The 25,872-nt window shown below is 52.1% G+C and overlaps 1 protein-coding gene across 1 annotated transcript in view; it reads left to right on the forward strand.

The window, feature by feature from the left end:
* Positions 1-25,512, forward strand: part of LOC119956342 (transcription factor 20-like) — a 37,744-nt gene extending 12,232 nt beyond the window's left edge. Inside the window, 4 exon segments of the mRNA XM_038783494.1 lie at positions 11,225-11,318; positions 21,860-21,909; positions 24,572-24,658; positions 24,889-25,512. Of these exon segments, the coding sequence (XP_038639422.1) occupies positions 11,225-11,318; positions 21,860-21,909; positions 24,572-24,619 (192 nt within the window). The 3' untranslated portion in view covers positions 24,620-24,658; positions 24,889-25,512.
* Positions 25,513-25,872: the final 360 nt, after the last annotated feature.

Below are 25,872 nucleotides of genomic sequence, written 5' to 3' on the forward strand. Positions count from 1 at the left end.
TCCCCAAGACCTGTCCATGTCTGCCTCAAAAATATTCCGTTCCCATCTCCGTTTTGAGGAAGAGAGTTCCGGAGACTTGCCACCTTCTGGGAGAAAACAATTTACCTCAGAATCATAGAATTTACAGTGCAGAAGGAGGCCATTCGGCCCATCGAGTCTGCACCGGCCCTTACAAAGATCACCCTACTCAAGCCCACGTATCTACCCTATCCCCGTAACCCAGCAACCCCCACTTAACCTTTTAGGACACTAAGGGCAATTTATCATGGCCAATCCACCTAACCTGCACATCTTTGGACTGTGGGAGGAAACCGGAGCACCCGGAGGAAACCCACGCAGACACGGGGAGGACGTGCAGACTCCACACAGACAGTGACCCAAGCCGGGAATCGAACCTGGGACCCTGGAGCTGTGAAGCAACAGTGCTAACCACTGTGCTACCGTGCTGCCCTCATCGCCGCTTTAAGTGGACGACCCCTTATTTTTCAACTGTGACCCCCCCCCAGTTCTAGGTTCTCCCACAAGAGGAAACATCCTCTCCACATCCACCCCAGTCAACACCCCTCAGGATCTTGTATGTTTCGATCAAGTCTCCCTCACTCTTCAAAACTCCAGTGGACACAAGCCTAACCTCTGCAACCTTTCCACAACCCACCCATTCCAGGTATTAATTGCGTAAACCTTCTCTAAATTGCTCTTGCGGATTTAAAACTTTCCTTAAATAAGGAGAGCAATTATGCGCACGATACTACAGATGTGGTCTCACCAATTCCCTGTATAACTGAAGCATAATCTCTCCTTCTATAATCAGTGATAACATCCCATTAGCTTTCCTAATTACTCGCTGTACCTGTATACTAAACATTTGTGATTCACGCACTTGGACACCCAGATCCCTCTGCAACCACTCACCATTTAGATTATATGATTTTTTTTATTCTTCACATTTTTATTCTTCTCCAAAGGCAGCTTAGCACTGCCGCCTCACAGCGCCAGGGACCCGGGTTCCATTCCAGCCTCGAGTGAGTCTGTGCGGAGTCTGAACGTTTCCCCCCCCCCCCCCTTGTCTGCGTGGGTTTCCTCCCACAGTCCACAAAGATGTGACGGTTCGGTGGATTGGCCACGTTATATTGCTCCTTAGTTCGGTGGGGTTACAGGGATAGGGTGGGGGACTGGGACTAGGGAACGTGCTCTTTCCAAGGGGCAGTGCAGACTCGATGGGCCAAATGGCTTCTGCACTGTAGGAATTCTATGATTCTATTCTACGATTCTTCCCCTAAATGGCGAATTTCACATTGGCCCACATCATACCATTTGACAGATCTTTCCCCACTCACGTAACCAATCAATATATATATTTTTTAAGTTTAGAGTAGCCAATTACTTTTTTCCAATTAAGGGGCAATTTAGCATGGCCAATCCATCTACCCTGCAAATCTTTGGGTTGTGGGGGCAAAACCCACGCAGACATGGGGGGAATGTGCAAACTCCACACGGACAGTGACCCAGGGCCGGGTTTTGAACCCAGGTCCTCAACGCTGCAGTCCCAGTGCTAACCACTGTGCCACATGCCGCCCCAATCAACATATTTTTGTAGCTTCCTAATGTTGCTTCTTAGCTCCACCGAGACAGATTCTATTTACAGATTTTGTGCCAAAATCCTCTCCCTCACTATTGCACTGATTTTATCCTTAACTAACAAGACCGTCCCAACTCCTTCCCTTTTTGTCTTTCCTTCCGAACTATCGAATTCCCTTGGATATTCAGTTTCCAACCCTGGTCACCTTGCAACCATGTCTCTCGATGTACTCCCCGGAGGAACCATCTACACAGCACAACCCAAAACAGAAAATAAGAGAGGGGTATGGACTTTGGATTTTCCTGCATGACCCACCCATTACCTGTGCTCCAACTGGCGGGCACCCATGCCCTTTCGGCCTGTGCTATCCTCCCCTGCAGTTTGACCACCTCACTGTACGTGCTATCTCCGAAGATCTCTCCTTACGGCTGCTCCACAGTGACGCCAGGTCCAGCTTCATCTCCAAATGTAGATTTCCAGTAGATGCAGCTGGAAACACTTCCACCATTTCCCACAGCGACAGACCCGTCCCGTCCGTACTGTACCCCAGGGTTATACAGAGACCGACCCGATCCATCCAGTACTGTACCTCAGTGTTATACAGAGACCGACCCGATCCATCCAGTACTGTACCCCAGTGTTATACAGTGACAGACCTGTCCCCACCAGTACTGTACCCCAGTGTTATACAGTGACAGACCTGTCCCCACCAGTACTGTACCCCAGTGTTATACAGTGACAGACACGTCCCCACCAGTACTGTACCCCCGTGTTATACAGTGACAGACCCGTCCCCACCAGTACTGTACCCCAGTGTTATACAGTGACAGACCCGTCCCCACCAGTACTGTACCCCAGTGTTATACAGTGACAGACCTGTCCCGTCCGTACTGTACCCCAGTGTTATACAGTGACAGACCCGTCCCCACCAGTACTGTACCCCAGTGTTATACAGTGACAGACCCGTCCCCACCAGTACTGTACCCCAGTGTTATACAGTGACAGACCCGTCCCCAGCAATACTGTACCCCAGTGTTATACAGTGACAGACCCGTCCCCACCAGTACTGTACCCCAGTGTTATACAGCGACAGACCCGTCCCGTCCGTACTGTACCCCAGGGTTATACAGAGACCGACCCGATCCATCCAGTACTGTACCCCAGTGTTATACAGAGACCGACCCGATCCATCCAGTACTGTACCCCAGTGTTATACAGTGACAGACCTGTCCCCACCAGTACTGTACCCCAGTGTTATACAGTGACAGACCTGTCCCCACCAGTACTGTACCCCAGTGTTATACAGTGACAGACACGTCCCCACCAGTACTGTACCCCAGTGTTATACAGTGACAGACCCGTCCCCACCAGTACTGTACCCCAGTGTTATACAGTGACAGACCCGTCCCCACCAGTACTGTACCCCAGTGTTATACAGTGACAGACCTGTCCCGTCCGTACTGTACCCCAGTGTTATACAGTGACAGACCCGTCCCCACCAGTACTGTACCCCAGTGTTATACAGTGACAGACCCGTCCCCACCAGTACTGTACCCAAGTGTTATACAGTGACAGACCCGTCCCCAGCAATACTGTACCCCAGTGTTATACAGTGACAGACCCATCCCCACCAGTACTGTATGCCAGTGTTATACAGTGACAGACCCGTCCCCACCAGTACTGTACCCCAGTGTTATACAGCGACAGACCCATCCCCACCAGTACTGCACCCCTGTGTTATACAGTGACAGACCTGTCCCCACCAGTACTGTACCCCAGTGTTATACAGCGACAGACCCGTCCCCACCAGTACTGTACCCCAGTGTTATACAGTGACAGACCAGTCCCCACCAGTTCTGTACCTCAGTGTTACACAGCGACAGACCCGTCCCCACCAGTACTGTACCCCAGTGTTATACAGTGACAGACCAGTCCCCACCAGTACTGCACCCCAGTGTTATACAGAGACCGACCCGATCCGTCCAGTACTGTTCCCCAGTGTTATACAGTGACAGACCCGATCCATCCAGTACTGTACCCCAGTGTTACACAGTGACAGACCCGTCCCCACCAGTACTGTACCCCAGTGTTATACAGTGACAGACCCGTCCCCACCAGTACTGTACCCCAGTGTTATACAGTGACAGACCTGTCCCGTCCGTACTGTACTCCAGTGTTATACAGTGACAGACCCATCCCCACCAGTACTGTACCCCAGTGTTATACAGTGACAGACCCGTCCCCACCAGTACTGTACCCAGTGTTATACAGTGACAGACCCGTCCCCACCAGTACTGTACCCCAGTGTTATACAGTGACAGACCCATCCCCACCAGTACTGTACCCCAGTGTTATACAGAGACCGACCCGATCCGTCCAGTACTGTTCCCCAGTGTTATACAGTGACAGACCCATCCCCACCAGTACTGTACCCCAGTGTTATACAGTGACAGACCCGTCCCCACCAGTACTGTACCCCAGTGTTACACAGTGACAGACCCATCCCCACCAGTACTGTACCCCAGTGTTATACAGTGACAGACCCGTCCCCACCAGTACTGTACTCCAGTGTTATACAGTGACAGACCCGTCCCCACCAGTACTGTACCCCAGTGTTACACAGGGACAGACCCATCCCACCAGTACTGTACCCCAGTGTTATACAGTGACAGACCCGTCCCCACCAGTACTGTACCCCAGTGTTATACAGTGACAGACCTGTCCCCACCAGTACTGTACCCCAGTGTTATACAGTGACAGACCAGTCCCCACCAGTACTGTACCCAGTGTTATACAGAGACAGACCCGTCCCCACCAGTACTGTATCCCAGTGTTATACATAGACCTGTCCCCACCAGTACTGTACCCCAGTTTTTTCGATGAACATTTTATTGAGGTATTTCTGGTTTTATAACAACAACAGAAAAAACAATGTACACACAAATATAGTGCAAAAGCCGTCTTCGTCCCTCACAGGTTCCATCTTTTCTTACCCTCTACTTTAAGCTAAACAAATTCCCCCCCCCCCTTCTGTTGACGGTTAATTTTCCCCAAAGAAGTCGACGAACGGTTGCCACTTCCGGGTGAACCCTGACATTGATCCCCTCAGGGCGAGCTTGATTTTCTCCAAACAGAGAAAGTCCATGTCTGATAGCCAGGTCTCCGACTTCGGGGGCTTTGAGTCCCTCCAAGCTAATAGTATCCGTCTCCAGGCTACCAGGGAAGCAAAGGCCAGAACATCTGCTTCTTTCTCCTCCTGGATTCCCGGGTCTTCCGACACCCCGAAAATCGCCCCCTCTGGACTCGGTGCCATCCTTATTTTTAACACCGTGGACATGACGTCCGCAAACCCCTGCCAAAATCCCCTAAGCTTCGGGCATGCCCAGAACATGTGGACACGGATCGCTGGTCCTCCCGCACACCTTGCGCACCAGTCTTCCATTCCAAAGAACCTGCTCATCCGGGCCACTGTCATGTGAGCCCGGTGAACGACCCTGAACTGTTGAGTTGTGGACAGTGCGGAAGGAAGTTGCAGGTTACAGAGGGACATAGATAAGCTGCAGAGCTGGGCTGAGAGGTGGCAAATGGAGTTTAATGTGGAGAAGTGTGAGGTGATTCACTTTGGAAAAAATAACAGGAATGAGGAATATTTGGCTAATGGTAAAATTCTTGGTAGTGTGGATGAGCAGAGGGATCTCGGTGTCCATGTACATAGATCCCTGAAAGTTGCCACCCAGGTTGATAGGGTTGTGAAGAAGGCCTATGGTGTGTTAGCCTTTATAAGTAGGGGGATTGAGTTTCGGAGCCATGAGGTCATGTTGCAGCTGTACAAAACTCATGTGTGGCCGCATTTGGAGCATTGCGTGCAGTTCTGGTCGCCGCATTATAGGAAGGATGTGGAAGCATTGGAAAGGGTACAGAGGAGAGTTACCAGGATGTTGCCTGGTATGGAGGGAAGATCTTATGAGGAAAGGCTGAGGGACTTGAGGCTGTTTTCGTTAGAGAGAAGAAGGTTAAGAGGTGAATTAATTGAGGCATACAAGATGATCAGAGGATTAGATAGGGTGGACAGTGAGAGCCTTTTTCCTTGGATGGTGATGGCCAACACGAGGGGACATAGCTTTAAATTGAGGGGAGATAGATATAGGACAGATGTCAGAGGTAGGTTCTTTACTCAGAGAGTAGTAAGGGCATGGAATGCCCTGCCTGCAACAGTAGTGGACTCGCCAACATTAAGGGCATTTAAATGGTCATTGGATAGGCATATGGACGATAAGGGAATAGTGTAGAAGGGTTTCACAGGTTGGCGCAACATCGAGGGCCGAAGGGCCTGTACTGCGCTGTAATGTTCTATTTTCTATGTGGACCCGTTGACTCTGCTCAACGCGTCCGCCCAGAGGCCATCCTCTATCTGTCCTCCTAACTCCTCTTCCCATTTGTGTTTCAGCTCCTCGGTCTGCGTTTCCTCTGACCCCATGAGTTCTTTATAAATGTCCTAAACCCTCCTTTCTCCCACCCGCATTCTGGAAACTACCCTATCCTGTATCCCCCTTGATGGTAGGAGCGGGAAGGTTGAGACCTGCCTGCGTAGGAAGTCCCGCACTTGCAGGTACCTAAACTCGTTCCCACCCGTAAATTCAAATTTCTCCATCAACTCCCTCAGGCTGGGAAAACATCCCTCTATAAATCTATCGTCGATCCTACTGTACCCCAGTGTTATACAGTGACAGGCCCGTCCCCACCAGTACTGTACCCCAATGTTATACAGTGACAGGCCCGGCCCCACCAGTACTGTACCCCAGTGTTATACAGCGACAGACCCGCACCCACCAGTACTGTACCCCAGTGTTATACAGTGACAGACCCGTCCCCACCAGTACTATACCCCAGTGTTATACAGTGACAGACCCATCACCACCAGTACTGTACCCCAGTGTTATACAGTGACAGACCCGTCCCCACCAGTACTGTACCCCAGTGTTATACAGTGACAGACCCGTCCCCACCAGTACTGTACCCCAGTGTTATACAGAGACCAATCCGATCCATCCAGTACTGTACACCAGTGTTATACAGTGACAGACCCGTCCCCACCAGTACTATACCCCAGTGTTATACAGTGACAGACCCGTCCCCACCAGTGCTGTAGCCCAGTGTTATACAGTGACAGACCCGTCCCCACCAGTGCTGTAGCCCAGTGTTATACAGTGACAGGCCCATCCCCACCAGTATTGTACCCCAGTGTTATACAGTGACAGACCCGTCCCTACCAGTACTGTACCCCAGTGTTATACAGTGACAGACCCGTCCCCACCAGTGCTGTAGCCCAGTGTTATACAGTGACAGACCCGCACCCACCAGTACTGTACCCCAGTGTTATACAGTGACAGACCCGTCCCCACCAGTACTACCCCAGTGTTATACAGTGACAGACCCGTCCCCACCAGTACTATACCCCAGTGTTATACAGTGACAGACCCGTCCCCACCAGTACTGTACCCCAGTGTTATACAGTGACAGACCCGCACCCACCAGTACTGTACCCCAGTGTTACACAGCGACAAACCCGTCCCCACCAGTACTGTTCCCCAGTGTTATAGTGTCAGACCCGTGCCCACCAGTACTGTACCCCAGTGTTATAGTGACAGACCCGTCCCCACCAGTACTGTACCCCAGTGTTATACAGAGACAGACCCATCCCCACCAGTACTGTACCCCAGTGTTATACAGTGACAGACCCGTCCCCACCAGTACTGTACCCCAGTGTTATTCAGTGACAGACCCGTTCCCACCAGTACTGTACTCCAGTGTTATAGTGACAGACCCGTCCCCACCAGTACTGTACCCCAGTGTTATACAGTGACTGACCCGTCCCCACCAGTACTGTACCTCAGTGTTATACAGTGACAGACCCGTCCCCACCAGTACTGTACCCCAGTGTTATACAGAGACAGACCCATACCCACCAGTACTATACCCCAGTGTTATACAGTGACAGACCGTCCCCACCAGTACTGTACCCCAGTGTTATACAGTGACAGACCCGTTCCCACCAGTACTGTACTCCAGTGTTATAGTGACAGACCCGTCCCCACCAGTACTGTACCCCAGTGTTATACAGTGACAGACCCGTTCCCACCAGTACTGTATCCCAGTGTTATACAGTGACAGACCCATCCCCACCAGTACTGTATCCCAGTGTTATACAGTGACAGACCCATCCCCACCAGTACTGTACCCCATGTGTTATACAGTGACAGACTGGTCCCCACCAGTACTGTACCCCAGTGTTATACAGTGACAGACCCGTCCCCACCAGTACTGTACCCCAGTGTTATACAGTGACAGACCCGTTCCCACCAGTACTGTACTCCAGTGTTATAGTGACAGACCCGTCCCCACCAGTACTGTACCCCAGTGTTATACAGTGACTGACCCGTCCCCACCAGTACTGTACCCCAGTGTTATACAGTGACAGACCCGTCCCCACCAGTACTGTACCCCAGTGTTATACAGAGACAGACCCATACCCACCAGTACTATACCCCAGTGTTATACAGTGACAGACCGTCCCCACCAGTACTGTACCCCAGTGTTATACAGTGACAGACCCGTTCCCACCAGTACTGTACTCCAGTGTTATAGTGACAGACCCGTTCCCACCAGTACTGTATCCCAGTGTTATACAGTGACAGACCCATCCCCACCAGTACTGTATCCCAGTGTTATACAGTGACAGACCCATCCCCACCAGTACTGTACCCCAGTGTTACACAGTGACAGACCTGTACCAACCCCGCGCTTTCCGCTGCTTTTTACCCCAATGTTTACAAAATGTTATGTTAGGTTTTTGGCGAACGCTATCAGTCCCCGAGGGTCGCAGCCATATTGACAGAGCCTAACTCAGGTTTCCGGTTCTCACTTTTGCTCTGTGTTAGGTCGAGAATTGAACCAGCGAAAAGTAGATCGCAACATCAGCCCAGTATGTGGACTGTCGCACTGCCAGGGCCTCTGCCTTCTATCACCCCTCGCTGGATTAACTTGAGGAAGAGGGTAGAATTCCCATATAACCCAACAGGCCCGCCTGCTCAACCCGCAACCACTGCCTGCTTCTTGATGCTGAGCCTGCCCAGGTGGCCTGACCATCGATGTGTCTGCGAATGGCGCTGCCTCTACCCACAATCCTCAGAGTGAGAGAACCCACTCCATTAATTCTGTCTGGTTTCAGCCTCACTGCCTTTGGTCTGTTATTGAACAGGAGACCCAGTCAGAATTCTGATGTGTGGACAGGTGGTGAAGGGAAAGTTTGGAAGATTCCAATAAAGTTGTGAAGTTTAGTTATTCATATGAAGTAATAGATTCCACCTCCTCAACTTCTCCGTTCAAATTGCTTTCAGGATTTATTTTTCTCACTTTCTGTTAATTTTTATCCCCCCCCGGGGCAGCACAGTGGTTAGCACTGCTGCCTCATGGCACCGAGGTCCCAGGTTCGATCCTGGCTCTGGGTCACTGTCCGTGTTTGCGTGGGTTTCGCCCCCACAACCCAAAGATGTGCAGGTTAGGTGGATTGGCCACGCTAAATTGCCCCTAGATTGTAAAAAATCAATCGGGTACTCTAAATTTATTTATTTTTAAACTTTTTATCCCTCCAAATATGTGGCCCCGACCACGCTCTCATTTGATCGACCGTTCAACACCACCACCCTCCCACCCCCCCCCCCGTCTCCCCCCACCCCGTTTCCCCCCACCCCCCGTCTCCCCCCCGTTTCGCCCCCACCTCCCGTCTCCCCCCACCTCCCGTCTCCCCCCACCTCCTGTCTCCCCCACCCCCCCCCCCGTCTCCCCACCGTCTCCCTCCCCCGTCTCCCCCCCACCACCACCACCCCGTCCCCCTCCCACCCACGTCCCCCTCCCACCCCCCGTCTGCCCCCCACCCCCGTCTCCCCCCACCCCGTCTGCCCCCAACCCCCGACTCCCCCCCACCCTCACCCCCCCATCTCCCCACCACCCCCGCCCCCCCATCTCCCCCCACCCCCCGTCTGCCCCCCACCACCCTGTCTCCCCCCACCCCCTGCCACCCCCCGTCTGCCCCCCGTTTCCCCCCACCCCCGTCTGCCCCCACCCCCGTCTCCTACCCCACCCCCACCCCCCGTCTCCCCAAGTCTCCCAGGCAGACCCCCCCCCCCCCCCCGGTCTCACCGGTCTCCCAGACCGTCCATCCCACCGAGTCTCCCAGGCAGACCCCCCCCCCCGGTCCCACCGAGTCTCCCAGGCAGACCCCCCCCCCCCCGGTCCCACCGAGTCTCCCAGGCAGACCCCCCCCCCCCCCCCCCCCCCCCCCCCGGTCTCACCAAGTCTCCCAGGCAGACCCCCCCCCCCCCCCCCCCCCGGTCTCACCGGGTCTCCCAGGCAGACCCCCCCCCCCCGGTCCCACCGAGTCTCCCAGGCAGACCCCCCCCCCCCCCCGGTCTCACCAAGTCCAGACCCCCCCTTGTCTCACCGAGTCTCCCAGTCAGACCCTCCCGGTCTCACCGAGTCTCCCAGACCGTCCATCCCACCGAGTCTCCCAGGCAGACCCCCCCCCCCCACCCCCCCCGGTCTCACCAAGTCTCCCAGGCAGACCCCCCCCCCCCCCGGTCTCACCGGGTCTCCCAGACCCGTCCATCCCACCGAGTCTCCCAGGCAGACCCCCCCCCCCCCCCCGGTCTCACCGAGTCTCCCAGGCAGACCCCCCCCCCGGTCTCACCGAGTCTCCCAGGCAGACCCGCCTAGTGTAGGGTTGCCAATCCTCCAGGAAGCGAAGATCAAGCTCCAGGACACGGCTGTGGGCGACCCCGGACAAACATCATCGGGACATTAAAAAAGATTGTTCCTCCTGTGTGATTTTCTTTGAACCTTTCTCTTTACCAGATATTAAAATATTGAAAAAGGGGAAAGAGCGACGAACAGGCCGAGCATCATCCAATTGGGTAATGAGTCTTTCTCCTTTCCAATTGGCCGCAGGAAGGCCGTGCGTCACAAGGATGGATGAGTTTCATAGAATAGAATTTACAGTGCAGAAGGAGGCCATTCGGCCCATCGAGTCTGCACCGGCTCTTGGAAAGAGCACCCTACCCAAGGTCAACACCTCCACCCTATCCCCATAACCCAGTAACCCCACCCAACGCTAAGGGCAATTTTGGACACTAAGGGCAATTTATCACAGCCAATCCACCTAACCTGCACAACTTTGGACTGTGGGAGGAAACCGGAGCACCGGAGGAAACCCACACAGACATGGGGAGGATGTGCAGACTCCGCACAGACAGTGGCCCAAGCCGGGAATCGAACCTGGGACCCTGGAGCTGTGAAGCAATTGTGCTATCCACAATGCTGCCGTGCTGTCCAACCGGGTTGGCTGACGAATGGCTGGAGAATGGGGGCGGGGGAGGAGCCATGTGACGAAGCCTCCGGGAATACATTTGATCACAGTTGGCAACCCATACCGGGTCCAGACATGGGGAGGGGTGAAGTCCGGCCCCAGGGGTAAATGTGTCGGCAGTGCCGAGATTGGAAAGGGCCGCTGTGGGTCATGTTGCTCTCCTGTTCGGCCTGTGTGGCGTGCGTGGCCCGCGCAATCTCACCATGTCCTCTCGTTTATCCCAGAAATGCTCACACTGCCAGGAGCCTGGAGCTACCCTGGGCTGCTACTGCAAAGGATGCCCACTCAACTATCACTACATTTGTGCCATGGAAGCAGGTGAGGGATCTGTGGGCAGCCGCGGAGGGTAGGGGGGGGGGGGGGGGGGGGGGGGGGGGGGGTGGTGGCATGGGCTGCACTGTTGAGCAGAAGGTGGCAGGATGGTATTATCCACACTGTCAATCGAGAGGTGGGGGGTTCAAATCTGACCGAATGATGAAACCATTGTGGTTGGCGTTTTTAAAATGCATCTGGTTCATTGATGGGGAAGGGAACCTGCCGTGCTTACCCGGCCTGGCCTACGTGTGACTCCAGATCCACGCCGATGGGGTTGACTCTTAACTTCCCCTCCGAAACGGCCGAGCGAGACACTCGGTTGAAGGGGGCTCGGGGACGGGTTAAAAACGCTGGGCCAAGCCAGCGGGCCCACATCTCATGGATGAATGAACGAAAAAGGAAATATGGAATCAAATTTGAGGGATGAGGGTTATGTTCAAGGCTGAGATCGATGGATTGCCACTTGGAAAGGTTATCAAGGGACAAGGGGTCAGTGCATGAAAATAGCGTCGGAAGTCGACAGTCAGCCATTTATCTTTTGAAAGATGGAGTGGGCTCGAAGGCCTTGTTGGCCTGTTCATTGCGGTAAGTACGTGTTATGGGCGAATGAGTCCAATGCTGGTCCTTTTTCATTCAGATTTATTTTGAAGCCTGCAGAGCATAAAGAGAGAAACGAGCTCTCCCACCTCCTCCCCCTCCTGGGCGTCCGTACTGGCTGTCTCTTCCTCATATACAACTGGCTACATTTAACATTATTTAACATTCATTAAATAGACCCTACTAGCTTTTAAACATGGCCTACACCTGCTCCTATTTCTTCAAGAAATTGTGTGAAATGAGTAAAGGAATAATCACGGGAGATTTTAACCACAAAACTGGAGGTAGATGGAATAGAGATTTTGCAATGTGAACATACTCCTCTCTTATCCAGTACGTGAAAGGAAGAGTGTGAATACTACTTTATCTAAAAATTGGAAATGAATCTGCGCAGATAAATGAAATGAAATGAGATTGGGGAGCACCTGGGGAATAGCGATCCAACTTTAAAAATTTAAGGGAAAGACTGAGGGCATAGTTAAGACAAAGGGGGGAGAAAATTGACTACTCAAGCACGAGTACATATAAAATTAACTAGAAAAAGGAAGTGTGTCAAGATTGTGTGGGCAGCTAAAGTGTTTCCTGCATTTAAGAAGGGTGATGGAACAAATCCAGGCGACTAAAGCTCACTTAACAACTGCGGGAGAAAATATAATGGAATCTTTGCTCCAAAATGTAACAGGGAAATTTTCGGAGTTGCAAACGTACAGATTTCAAAAGGATTCAGCTCGACCAACCTTGTTGAATTCTTTCAAGAAGTATCAGGAAAGGGTCAACAAGGGTATTGCAGTAGATGTAATACATTTGGATTTTCAAGAGGCCATCAATAAGATACCGCATTGCAAACTCGTGACTAAGATCAGGAGATGGGGAGCTGGGATGCACAGCAAGCTGGTTGCTTCATAAAACAGAAAGATGGGTTTAAAGGATTGGCATATGATGGGGAGTGGTATTCCGTTATGGATTGATGACAGTTGGTCATTATATGCAGAAACAGCGCCGATTCGAGAATCAGAAGTACAATTTCAAATTTTGGGCGTCTCGCCAAACTGGGGAAGAGTTAACATTGAGGAAAACTGGGAGAAATACAGGAAGATGAAAATGAGCTTGCACAATGGACGCGTGATTGGCAAATTAACTTCAATATAGATAATGACGAGGTGGTAAATGTTGGTAGGAAGAGTAAGGAGACTAGATATTCCTTGGGAACTCTAGAAACCTATAAAATTCTAACAGGACCAGATAGGGTCGATGCAGGAAGGATGTTCCTGATGCTTGGGGTGTCCAGAACCAGGGGGCACAGTCTGAGGATACGGGGTAGACCATTGAGGACAGAGATGAGAAATGTCTTCACCCAGAGAGTGGTCGGCCTGAGGAACTTGTTACCACAGAAAGTAGTTGAGGCCAAATCGTCTACTGCTCCTATTTTCTATTTCTAAATGGGCGAGGGGAACAGAGGGACCTGCATGTCCAGGTACACATCACAAAAAGTAGCCATGTAGCTAATACAAAGCAAATTAAGCATTAACTCTACGGCAGCTCTCTACCCGCTCTACCATAGAAAATAGGAGCAGCAGTAGGCCATTCGAGCCTTCTCTGCCATTCAATATGATCATGGCTGGTCCTCTATATACCATTTTCTCCCTGTAACCCACTGTTAGGTGTTACAGAGGAGCACTGGGTTACACTGTAACTCACTCTCCAGTGCCCAGTGGAGCACTGGGTTGCAAAGTAAGAACTGTCCATTGCCCAGTGGAGCACTGGGTTACACTGTAACTCACTATCCATTGCCCAGTGGAGCACTGGGTTACACTGTAACTCTTAATTGCCCAGTGGAGCACTGGGTTACACTGTAACTCACTATCCATTGCCCAGTGGAGCACTGGGTTACACTGTAACTCTGTCAATTGAGTTAGGGGCTGCTTTAGCTCACTGAGTAAAATCGCTGGCTTTGAAAGCAGGCCACAGCACGGTTTGATTCCCGTAGCAGCCTCCCCGGACAGCCGCCGGAATGTGGCGACTAGGGGCTTTTCACAGTAACTTCATTGAAGCCCACTCGTTACAATAAGCGATTTTCATTTTTCAATTGCCCAGTGGAGCACGGGATTATCCTGACTGAAACTCGCTGTCCACTGCCCAATGGAGCACTGGGTTACACTGTAACTCACTGTCAATTGTCCAGTGGAGCACGGGATTATACTGACTGAAATTCGCTGTCCATTGCCCAGTGAGGCACTGGGCTGCACTGTAACGCACTGTGCATCGCCCAGTGAAGCACTGGGTTTCACTGTCCATTGCCCACTGAAGCACTGGGTTACACTGTAACTCACTGTCCATAGCCCAGTGGAGCATTGTGCTACACTGTAATTCACTGTCCATTGCCCAGTAGAGCACTGGGTTACACTGTGACTCAGTGTCCAGTGGAGCACTGGGTTGCACTGACAGTAACTCACTGTCCATTGCCCAGTGGAGCACTGGGTTACACTGTAACTCACTGTCCATGCCCAGTAGAGCACTGGGTTACACTGTAACTCACTGTCCATAGCCCAGTGGAGCATTGTGCTACACTGTAATTCACTGTCCATTGCCCAGTAGAGCACTGGGTTACACTGTGACTCATTGCCCAGTGGAGCACTGGGTTACACTGACAGTAACGCATTGTCCAGTGGAGCACTGGGTTACAATGTAACTCACTGTCCATTGCCCAGTGGAGCACTGGGTTACACTGTGACTCATTACCCAGTGGAGCACTGGGTTACACTGACAGTAACGCACTGACCATTGCCCAGTGGAGCACTGGGTTACACTGTGACTCATTACCCAGTGGAGCACTGGGTTACACTGACAGTAACGCACTGTCCATTGCCCAGTGGAGCATTGTGCTACACTGTAATTCACTGTCCATTGCCCAGTAGAGCACTGGGTTACACTGTGACTCAGTGTCCAGTGGAGCACTGGGTTGCACTGACAGTAACTCACTGTCCATTGCCCAGTGGAGCACTGGGTTACACTGTAACTCACTGTCCATGCCCAGTAGAGCACTGGGTTACACTGTAACTCACTGTCCATAGCCCAGTGGAGCATTGTGCTACACTGTAATTCACTGTCCATTGCCCAGTAGAGCACTGGGTTACACTGTGACTCATTGCCCAGTGGAGCACTGGGTTACACTGACAGTAACGCATTGTCCAGTGGAGCACTGGGTTACAATGTAACTCACTGTCCATTGCCCAGTGGAGCACTGGGTTACACTGTGACTCATTACCCAGTGGAGCACTGGGTTACACTGACAGTAACGCACTGACCATTGCCCAGTGGAGCACTGGGTTGCACTGTGACGAACTATCCATTGCCCTGTGGAGCACTGGGTTACACTGTGACTCACTGTCCATTGCCCAGTGGAGCACTGGGTTATACTGTAACTCACTGTCCATTGCCCACTGGAGCACTGGGTTGCACTGTGACGCACTGTGCATTGCCCAGTGAAGCACTGGGTTACACTGTAACTCACTGTCTATTGCCCAGTGGAGCACTGGGTTATACTGACTAGCTCACTGTCCATTGCCCAGTGGAGCACTGGGTTACACTGTAACTCACTGTCCATGCCCAGTGGAGCACTGAGTTACAATGTAACTCACTGTCCATTGCCCAGTGGAGCACGGGATTATACTGTAACTCGCTATCCATTGCCCAGTGGAGCACGGGATTATACTGACTGAAACTCGCTGTCCACTGCCCAGTGAGGCACTGGGTTACACTGTAACTCACTGTCCATTGCCCAGTGGAGCTCTGGGTTACACTGACAGTAACGCACTGTCCATTGCCCAGTGAGGCACTGGGTTACACTGTAACTCACTGTCCATGCCCAGTGGAGGACTGGGTTACAATGTAAGAACTGTTCATTGCCCAGTGGAGCACTGGGTTACAATGTAAGAACTGTCCATTGCCCATTGGAGCACTGGTTTACACTGACAGTAAGGCACTGTCCATTGCCCAGTGGAGCATTGGGTTACACTGTAACTCACTCTTCATGCCCAGTGGAGCACTGGGTTACAATGTAAGAACTGCCCATTGCCCAGTGGAGCACTGGGTTACAATGTAAGAACTGTCCATTGCCCAGTGGAGCACTGGGTTGCACTGTAACGCACTGTGCATTGCCCAGTGAAGCACTGTGTTACACTGTAACTCACTGTCCATTGCCCAGTGGAGTGCTGGGTTATACTGACTGAAACTCGCTGTCCACTGCCTAGTGGAGCACTGTGTTACACTGACAGTAACGCACTGTCTATTGCCCAGAAGCACTGGGTTACACTGTAACTCACTGTCCATGCCCAGTGGAGCACTGGGTTACAAAGTAAAAACAGTCCATTGCCCAGAGGAGCACTGGGTTACACTGTGACTCACTGTCCATTGCCCAGTGGAGCACTGGGTTACACTGTAACTCACTGTCCATTGCCTGGTAGAGCAGTGGGTTAAACTGTAACGCACTGTCCATTGCCTGGTAGAGCAGTGGGTTAAACTGTAACTCACTGTCCATTGCCTGGTAGAGCAGTGGGTTAAACTGTAACTCACTGTCCATTGCGCAGTGAAGCACTGGGTTGCACTGTGCATTTCTCAGTGAAGCACTGGGTTACACTGTAACTCTCTGTCCATGCCCAGGGGAGTACTGGGTAACAATGTAAGAATTGTGCAGAGGAGCACTGTGCATTTCCCAGTGGAGCACTGGGTTACACTGTAACTCACTGTCCATTGCCCAGTGGAGCACTGGGTTACACTGACAGTGACGCACTGTCCATTGTCCAGTGGGGCACTGGGTTACACTCACAGTAACTCACTGTCCATTTCCCAGTGGGGCACTGGGTTACACTGACAATAACGCGCTGTCCATTGGTCAGTGGAGCACTGGGCTGCACTGTAACGCACTGTGCATCGCCCAGTGAAGCACTGGGTTACACTGTAACTCACTGTCCATAGCCCAGTGGAGCATTGTGCTACACTGTAATTCACTGTCCATTGCCCAGTAGAGCACTGGGTTACACTGTGACTCATTGCCCAGTGGAGCACTGGGTTAGACTGACAGTAACGCATTGTCCAGTGGAGCACTGGGTTACAATGTAACTCACTGTCCATTGCCCAGTGGAGCACTGGGTTACACTGTGACTCATTACCCAGTGGAGCACTGGGTTACACTGACAGTAACGCACTGACCATTGCCCAGTGGAGCACTGGGTTGCACTGTGATGAACTATCCATTGCCCTGTGGAGCACTGGGTTACACTGTAACTCACTGTCCATGCCCAGTGGAGCACTGGGTTACAAAGTAAGAACTGTCCATTGCCCAGTGGATCACTGGGTTGCACTTTGACGCACTGTGCATTGCCCAGTGGAGCACTGGGTTACAATGTAAGAACTGTTCATTGCCCAGTGGAGCACTGGGTTATACTGTAACTCACTGTCCATTGCCCAGTGGAGCACTGGGTTATACTGACTGAAACTCGCTGTCCACTGCCCAGTGGAGCACTGGGTTACACTGTGACTCACTGCCCATTGCCCAGTGGAGCACTGGGTTATACTGTAACTCACTGTCTATTGCCCAGAAGCACTGGGTTACACTGTAACTCACTGTCCATGCCCAGTGGAGCACTGGGTTACAAAGTAAAAACAGTCCATTGCCCAGAGGAGCACTGGGTTACACTGTAACTCACTGTCCATTGCCCAGTGGAGCACTGGGTTACACTGTGACTCACTGTCATTTGCCCAGTGGAGCACTGGGTTACACTGTAACTCACTGTCCATTGCCTGGTAGAGCAGTGGGTTAAACTGTAACTCACTGTCCATTGCGCAGTGAAGCACTGGGTTGCACTGTGCATTTCTCAGTGAAGCACTGGGTTACACTGTAACTCTCTGTCCATGCCCAGGGGAGTACTGGGTAACAATGTAAGAATTGTGCAGAGGAGCACTGTGCATTTCCCAGTGGAGCACTGGGTTACACTGTAACTCACTGTCCATTGCCCAGTGGAGCACTGGGTTACACTGACAGTGACGCACTGTCCATTGTCCAGTGGGGCACTGGGTTACACTCACAGTAACTCACTGTCCATTTCCCAGTGGGGCACTGGGTTACACTGACAATAACGCGCTGTCCATTGGTCAGTGGAACACTGGGCTGCACTGTAACGCACTGTGCATCGCCCAGTGAAGCACTGGGTTACACTGTAACTCACTGTCCATAGCCCAGTGGAGCATTGTGCTACACTGTAATTCACTGTCCATTGCCCAGTAGAGCACTGGGTTACACTGTGACTCATTGCCCAGTGGAGCACTGGGTTAGACTGACAGTAACGCATTGTCCAGTGGAGCACTGGGTTACAATGTAACTCACTGTCCATTGCCCAGTGGAGCACTGGGTTACACTGTGACTCATTACCCAGTGGAGCACTGGGTTACACTGACAGTAACGCACTGACCATTGCCCAGTGGAGCACTGGGTTGCACTGTGATGAACTATCCATTGCCCTGTGGAGCACTGGGTTACACTGTAACTCACTGTCCATGCCCAGTGGAGCACTGGGTTACAAAGTAAGAACTGTCCATTGCCCAGTGGATCACTGGGTTGCACTTTGACGCACTGTGCATTGCCCAGTGGAGCACTGGGTTACAATGTAAGAACTGTTCATTGCCCAGTGGAGCACTGGGTTATACTGTAACTCACTGTCCATTGCCCAGTGGAGCACTGGGTTATACTGACTGAAACTCGCTGTCCACTGCCCAGTGGAGCACTGGGTTACACTGTGACTCACTGCACATTGCCCAGTGGAGCACTGGGTTACACTGTAACTCACTGTCCATTGCCCAGTGGAGCACTGGGTTATACTGTAACTCGCTGCCCACTGCCCAGTGGAGCACTGGGTTACACTGTAACTCACTGTCCATTGCCCAGTGGAGCACTGGGTTATACTGTAACTCACTGTCCATTGCCCACTGGAGCACTGGGTTGCACTGTAACGCACTGCCCATTGCCCAGTGGAGCACTGGGTTACACTGTAACTCACTGTCCATTGCCCAGTGGAGCACTGGGTTATACTGACTGAAACTCGCTGTCCACTGCCCAGTGGAGCACTGGGTTACACTGTGACTCAGTGCCCATTGCCCAGTGGAGCACTGGGTTATACTGTAACTCACTGTCCATTGCCCAGTGGAGCACTGGGTTATACTGTAACTCGCTGTCCATTGCCCAGTGGAGCACTGGGTTATACTGTAACTCGCTGTCCACTGCCCAGTGGAGCACTGGGTTACACTGTAACTCACTGTCCATTGCCCAGTGAAGCACTGGGTTACACTGTAACTCACTGTCTATTGCCCAGTGGAGCACTGGGTTATACTGACTAGCTCACTGTCCATTGCCCAGTGGAGCACTGGGTTACACTGTAACTCACTGTCCATGCCCAGTGGAGCACTGGATTACAATGTAACTCGCTATCCATTGCCCAGTGGAGCACGGGATTATACTGACTGAAACTCGCTGTCCACTGCCCAGTGAGGCACTGGGTTACACTGTAACTCACTGTCCATTGCCCATTGGAGCACTGGGTTACACTGACAGTAACGCACTGTCCATGCCCAGTGGAGCACTGGGTTACACTGTAACTCACTGTCCATGCCCAGTGGAGCACTGGGTTACAATGTAAGAACTGTTCATTGCCCAGTGGAGCACTGGGTTACAATGTAAGAACTGTCCATTGCCCATTGGAGCACTGGTTTACACTGACAGTAAGGCACTGTCCATTGCCCAGTGGAGCATTGGGTTACACTGTAACTCACTCTTCATGCCCAGTGGAGCACTGGGTTACAATGTAAGAACTGCCCATTGCCCAGTGGAGCACTGGGTTACAATGTAAGAACTGTCCATTGCCCAGTGAAGCACTGTGTTACACTGTAACTCACTGTCCATTGCCCAGTGGAGTGCTGGGTTATACTGACTGAAACTCGCTGTCCACTGCCTAGTGGAGCACTGTGTTACACTGACAGTAACGCACTGTATATTGCCCAGTGGAGCACTGGGTTACAATGTAAGAACTGTCTATTGCCCAGAAGCACTGGGTTACACTGTAACTCACTGTCCATGCCCAGTGGAGCACTGGGTTACAAAGTAAAAACAGTCCATTGCCCAGAGGAGCACTGGGTTACACTGTGACTCACTGTCCATTGCCCAGTGGAGCACTGGGTTACACTGTAACTCACTGTCCATTGCCCAGTGGAGCACTGGGTTACACTGACAGTAACGCACTGTCCATTGCCCAGTGGAGCACTGGGTTACACTGTAACTCACTGTCCTTTGCCCAGTGGAGCACTGGGTTAAACTGTAACTCACTGTCCATTGCGCAGTGAAGCACTGGGTTGCACTGTGCATTTCTCAGTGAAGCACTGGGTTACACTGTAACTCTCTGTCCATGCCCAGGGGAGTACTGGGTACCAATGTAAGAATTGTGCAGAGGAGCACTGTGCATTTCCCAGTGGAGCACTGGGTTACACTGTAACTCACTGTCCATTGCCCAGTGGAGCACTGGGTTACACTGACAGTGACGCACTGTCCATTGTCCAGTGGGGCACTGGGTTACACTGACAGTAACGCACTGTCCATAGCCCAGTGGAGCAGTGGGTTGCACTGTAACGCACTGTCCATGCCCAGTAGAGCACTGGGTTACACTGTGACACACAGCCCATTGCCCAGTGGAGCACTGGGTTACACTGACAGTAACGCACTGTCCATTGCCCAGTGGAGCACTGGGTTGCACTGTAACGCACTGTGCATTGCCCAGTGAAGCACCGGGGTACACTGTAGCTCACTGTCTATTGCCCAGTGGAGCACTGGGTTATACTGACTAGCTCACTGTCCATTGCCCAGTGGAGCACTGGGTTACACTGTAACTCACTGTCCATGCCCAGTGGAGCACTGGGTTACAATGTAACCCACTGTCCATTGCCCAGTGGAGCACTGGGTCACACTGTAACTCACTGTCCATTGCCCAGTGGAGCACTGGGTTACAATGTAACTCACTGTCCATTGCCCAGTGGAGCACTGGGTTACACTGTAACTCACTGTCCGCGCCCAGTGAAGCACTGGGTTACACTGACAGTTACGCACTGCCCATTGCCGAGTGGAGCACTGGGTTGCACTGTAACTCACTGTCCATTGCCCAATGGAGCACTGGGTTGCACTGTAACTCACTGTCCAGTGGAGCACTGGGTTGCACTGTAACTCATTGTCCATTGCCCAGTAGAGCACTGGGTTACAATGTCTGTAACTCACTGTCCGTTGCCCAGTGGTGCACTGGGTTACACTGTAACTCACTGTCCATTTCCCAGTGGAGCACTGGGTTACAATGTAACTCACTGTCCATTTCCCAGTGGAGCACTGGGTTACACTATAACTCACTGTCCATTGCCCAGTGGAGCACTGGGTTACACTGACAGTGATGCACTGTCCATTTCCCAGTGGAGCACTGGGTTACAATGTAACTCACTGTCCATTTCCCAGTGGAGCACTGGGTTACACTATAACTCACTGTCCATTGCCCAGTGGTGCACTGGGTTACACTGTAACTCACTGTCCATTTCCCAGTGGAGCACTGGGTTACACTCACTGTAACTGACTGTCCATTTCCCAGTGGTGCACTGGGTTACACTATAACTCACTGTCCATTGCCCAGTGGTGCACTGGGTTACACTGACAGTAACTCACTGTCCATTGCCCAGTGGGGCACTGGGTTACACTATAACTCACTGTCCATTGCCCAGTGGAGCACTGGGTCACACTGACTGTAACTCACTGTCCATTGCCCAGTGGTGCACTGGGTTACACTGTAATTCACTGCCCATTGCCCAGTGGAGCACTGGGTTACGCTGACTGTGCTGCAGGTTTTGTGACATATTTTCTTTCTTCACAGATTGCTTTCTGAACGAAGAGAATTTCTCCATGAAATGTCCCAAACACAAGGTGAGTGAAACATAAACACGGTCCGCCAGGATTATTGTGAGGGGCGTCTTCACAATGGGGGAGTTTCAGAGCTGAAGAATACATTGTCATCTTCGGCACCCACTATCCCCATCACACACACAGGACAGAGACAGCACGGGGTTAGATACAGAGTAATGCTCCCTCTCCACTGTCCCCATCAAACATTCCCAGGACAGGCACAGCAAGGGGTTAGATACAGAGTAAAGCTCCCTCTCCACTGTCCCCATCAAACATTCCCAGGACAGGCACAGCAAGGGGTTAGATACAGAGTAAAGTTCCCTCTACACTGTCCCCATCAAACATTCCCAGGACAGGCACAGCAAGGGGTTAGATACAGAGTAAAGTTCCCTCTACACTGTCCCCATTTAACACTCCCAGGACAGGGACAGCGCGGGGTTAGATACAGAGTAAAGCTCCGTCTACACTGTCCCCATCAGACACTCCCAGGACAGGTACAGCATGGGGTTAGATACAGAGTAAAGCTCCCTCTACACTGTCCCCATCTAACACTCCCAGGACAGGCACAGCAAGGGGTTAGATATAGAGTAAAGCTCCCTCTACACTGTCCCCATCTAACACTCCCAGGACAGAGACAGCACAGGGTTAGATACAGAGTAAAGCTCCTTCTACACTGTCCCTATCAAACACTCCCAGGAGAGGTACAGCACGGGGTTAGATACAGAGTAAAGCTCCCTCTACACTGTCCCCATCAAACACTCCCAGGACAGGTACAGCACGGGGTTAGATACAGAGTAAATCTCCCTCTACACTGTCCCCATTAAACACTCCCAGGACAGGTACAGCACGGGGTTAGATACAGAGTAAAGCTCCCTCTACACTGTCCCCATCAAACACTCCCAGGACAGGTACAGCACGGGGTTAGATACAGAGTAAATCTCCCTCTACACTGTCCCCATTAAACACTCCCAGGACAGGTACAGCACGGGGTTAGATACAGAGTAAAGCTCCCTCTACACTGTCCCCATCAAACACTCCCAGGACAGGTACAGCACGGGGTTAGATACAGAGTAAAGCTCCCTCGACACTGTCCTCATCTAACACTCCCAGGACAGGTACAACACGGGGTTAGATACAGAGTAAAGCTCCCTCTACACTGTCCCCATCAAACACTCCCAGGACAGGCACAGCAAGGGGTTAGATACAGAGTAAAGTTCCCTCTACACTGTCCCCATTTAACACTCCCAGGACAGGGACAGCGCGGGGTTAGATACAGAGTAAAGCTCCCTCTACACTGCCCCCATCAAACACACAGGACAAGTACAGCACCGGGTTAGATACAGAGTAAAGCTCCCTCTACACTGTCGGCATTAAACACTCCCAGGACAGGTACAGCATGGGGTTAGATACAGAGTAAAGCTTCCTCTGCATTGTCCCCATCAAACACTCCCAAGACAGGTACAGCACGGGGTTAGATACAGAGTAAAGCTCCCTCTACACTGTCGCCAGCAAACACTCCCATGACAGGAACAGCACGGGGTTAGATACAGAGTAAATTCCCTCTACACTGTCCCCATCAAACACTCCCAGGACAGGTACAGCACAGGGTTAGATACAGAGTAAAGCTCCTTCTACACTGTCCACATCAAACACTCCCAGGACAGGTACAGCACGAGGTTAGATACAGAGTAAAGCTCCCTCTACACTGTCCCCATCAAACACTCCCAGAACAGGTACAGCACAGGGTTAGATACAGAGTAAAGCTCCCTCTACACTGTCCCCATCAAACACTCCCAGGACAGGTACAGCACGGGGTTAGATACAGGAGTGAAAGATTTTCTGTGCACTGCTGCATCTCCCAATCCTGTTTGAACTGGGTCTAAACTGGGCAGAATGTTTCCCAGTTTGTGCCATGTTTTGAATTGTATTCTGCACCACCTGCTGTGTCAGGAATAACCCCAACTCTCCTGCCAAGGGATCTTGCTGTTGTTTCCAGATGGGAAACTGTGATGCTTCAGGTTTGACTGGCCGGGTTTTGGGTTTGCCTCGTCCACATCTTTTTTTTTTGGAAAAAAAATTTGAATTAGGGGGCAATTTAGCGTGGCCAATCCACCTACCCTGCACATCTTTGGGTTGTGGGGACGAAACCCACGCAGACATGGGGAGAATGCGCAAACTCCACACAGACAGTGACCCAGAGCCGGGATCGAGCCTGGGTCCTCGCCGCCGTGAGGCAGCAGTGCTAACCACTGCGCCTCCACGCCAGTGACTTTCTCAAACCAATTAATAATTATTTCCTCAGTTTTGCTCTCTGGGGCAGCACGGTGGCGCAGTGGGTTAGCCCTGTTGCCTCACGGCGCCGAGGTCCCAGGTTCGATCCCGGCTCTGGGTCACTGTTCGTGTGAAGTTTGCACATTCTCCCCGTGTTTGCGTGGGTTTCGCCCCCACAACCCAAAGATGTGCAAGGTAGGTGGATTGAACTCGCTAAATTGCCCCTTAATTGGAAAAAATGAATTGGTTACTCTAAATTAAAAAAAAAAAAGTTTTGCTCTCTGCACCTGTCTTTATAAAATCCCACAATCCTATTGATTTTAGCAAGTGCTTTGGAGGTGGCTGGGCATGTTAACAAGGATTGGTTGTGAAGGAAGCAGTGAACTGAAATGCCAGCATTTCTCTCCTCCAGCACAGAACCTCCAAGTCTAACAGTACGGAGCAGTCTGAGCGAGGCTGAGAAGAGCCATCTCTATTCCTTTGGGACAAAACATAACAGGTGAGCAGAGGTGGCTGGGGCAGGGGTTGTGATTGTGCAGTTATAGGTATGTGGGGGTGAGTTTGGGGAATGCAGAGGGGAGGATGGGAGTTCAGCTGGGCGCATAATAGGTGCCGGAGCGGGAGGTGGGTTCAGAGCATCGGGAGGGTGGGGGATGGACGGTGCAGAGCGTGAATGCAGATGCATCAAAATTCCTCAACAATACTTTTTTCTCCTCTTGTTCCCCGCAGGTCCTCCTGTTTGATGGAGACGGTGAATCAGACATGATTATACGCGACCAGAACACGGCGACTCCATGGGCGTATCTGCCGAGCCTGGCTCACTGTTAACCGCAACCACACAGAATTGCTGGCAACAGACTCGGAGCTAAACTACCCCTAAACCCCCTCCCGAAAACCGAGGGGCCCCTGTCCCTGACCCCGAGAGATTCCCTGCCCTTCCGCCCCGAGGGCCCCTCCCCCCCCCCCCTCTGTCCTGAACCCCAAAGGGCCCTCGATGCCCCGAGTGGGACCTCTCTGCTCATCAAACCCCAAAGACCTGCACCCCCCCTTCCGAACCCAGAACGGCACCTCTGCCCCTGAACCCCCTGTGCCCCCTCCCCTCCCGAGGGCCCCTTCACCCTCAAGGGGCTCATGCCCCTGAACACTGAGGATCCCCTGCCTCCTCCCCCCCCCCCCCCCCCACACAACCTCGAGGGGCCCCTGGGGTTCCTGAACACCCTTGGGGTCCCCCCTGAACCCTGAAGGTCCGATCCTTTCCAAACCCCAGCATCGGTGTGCGGCAGTGAACAGAACTAACCGTTTGGTCTGGCAGTGCCCAGAGTCGGGGGGATCCGGCGGAAACCCCCCCTCCCCCCCCCCCCCCCCCCCTTCGCAACACCACCCCCCCCCACCAAAAAAAAAACCCCCAACCAGGAAACTGCCTTGGGCACAATCTCTTGATGTAAATTACTTCAGTTTGAGAGGGTGAGTCTCCTAGATTATATATTTTATTTTTAAATATATCGGTGAGTTTTGATTTTCAACTACTTTATATCCCGCCCCCTCCCCCCGCCCTCGTTTCTCTGTCCCCCCTCCCCCCGCTCCCTTCATCGGCTGATCATAGTCTGACATAGACACACGCGGGACATTCTGACGGTGGAGCGTGGCCCGTGTATGTTCAGTGTTATTTTGGGTGTTTTATTCGACATATATATTATATTATATATAGTTATT

This window comes from Scyliorhinus canicula, chromosome 23, assembly GCF_902713615.1.
Source record: "Scyliorhinus canicula chromosome 23, sScyCan1.1, whole genome shotgun sequence".
In the NCBI taxonomy this organism is placed as follows: domain Eukaryota; kingdom Metazoa; phylum Chordata; class Chondrichthyes; order Carcharhiniformes; family Scyliorhinidae; genus Scyliorhinus; species Scyliorhinus canicula.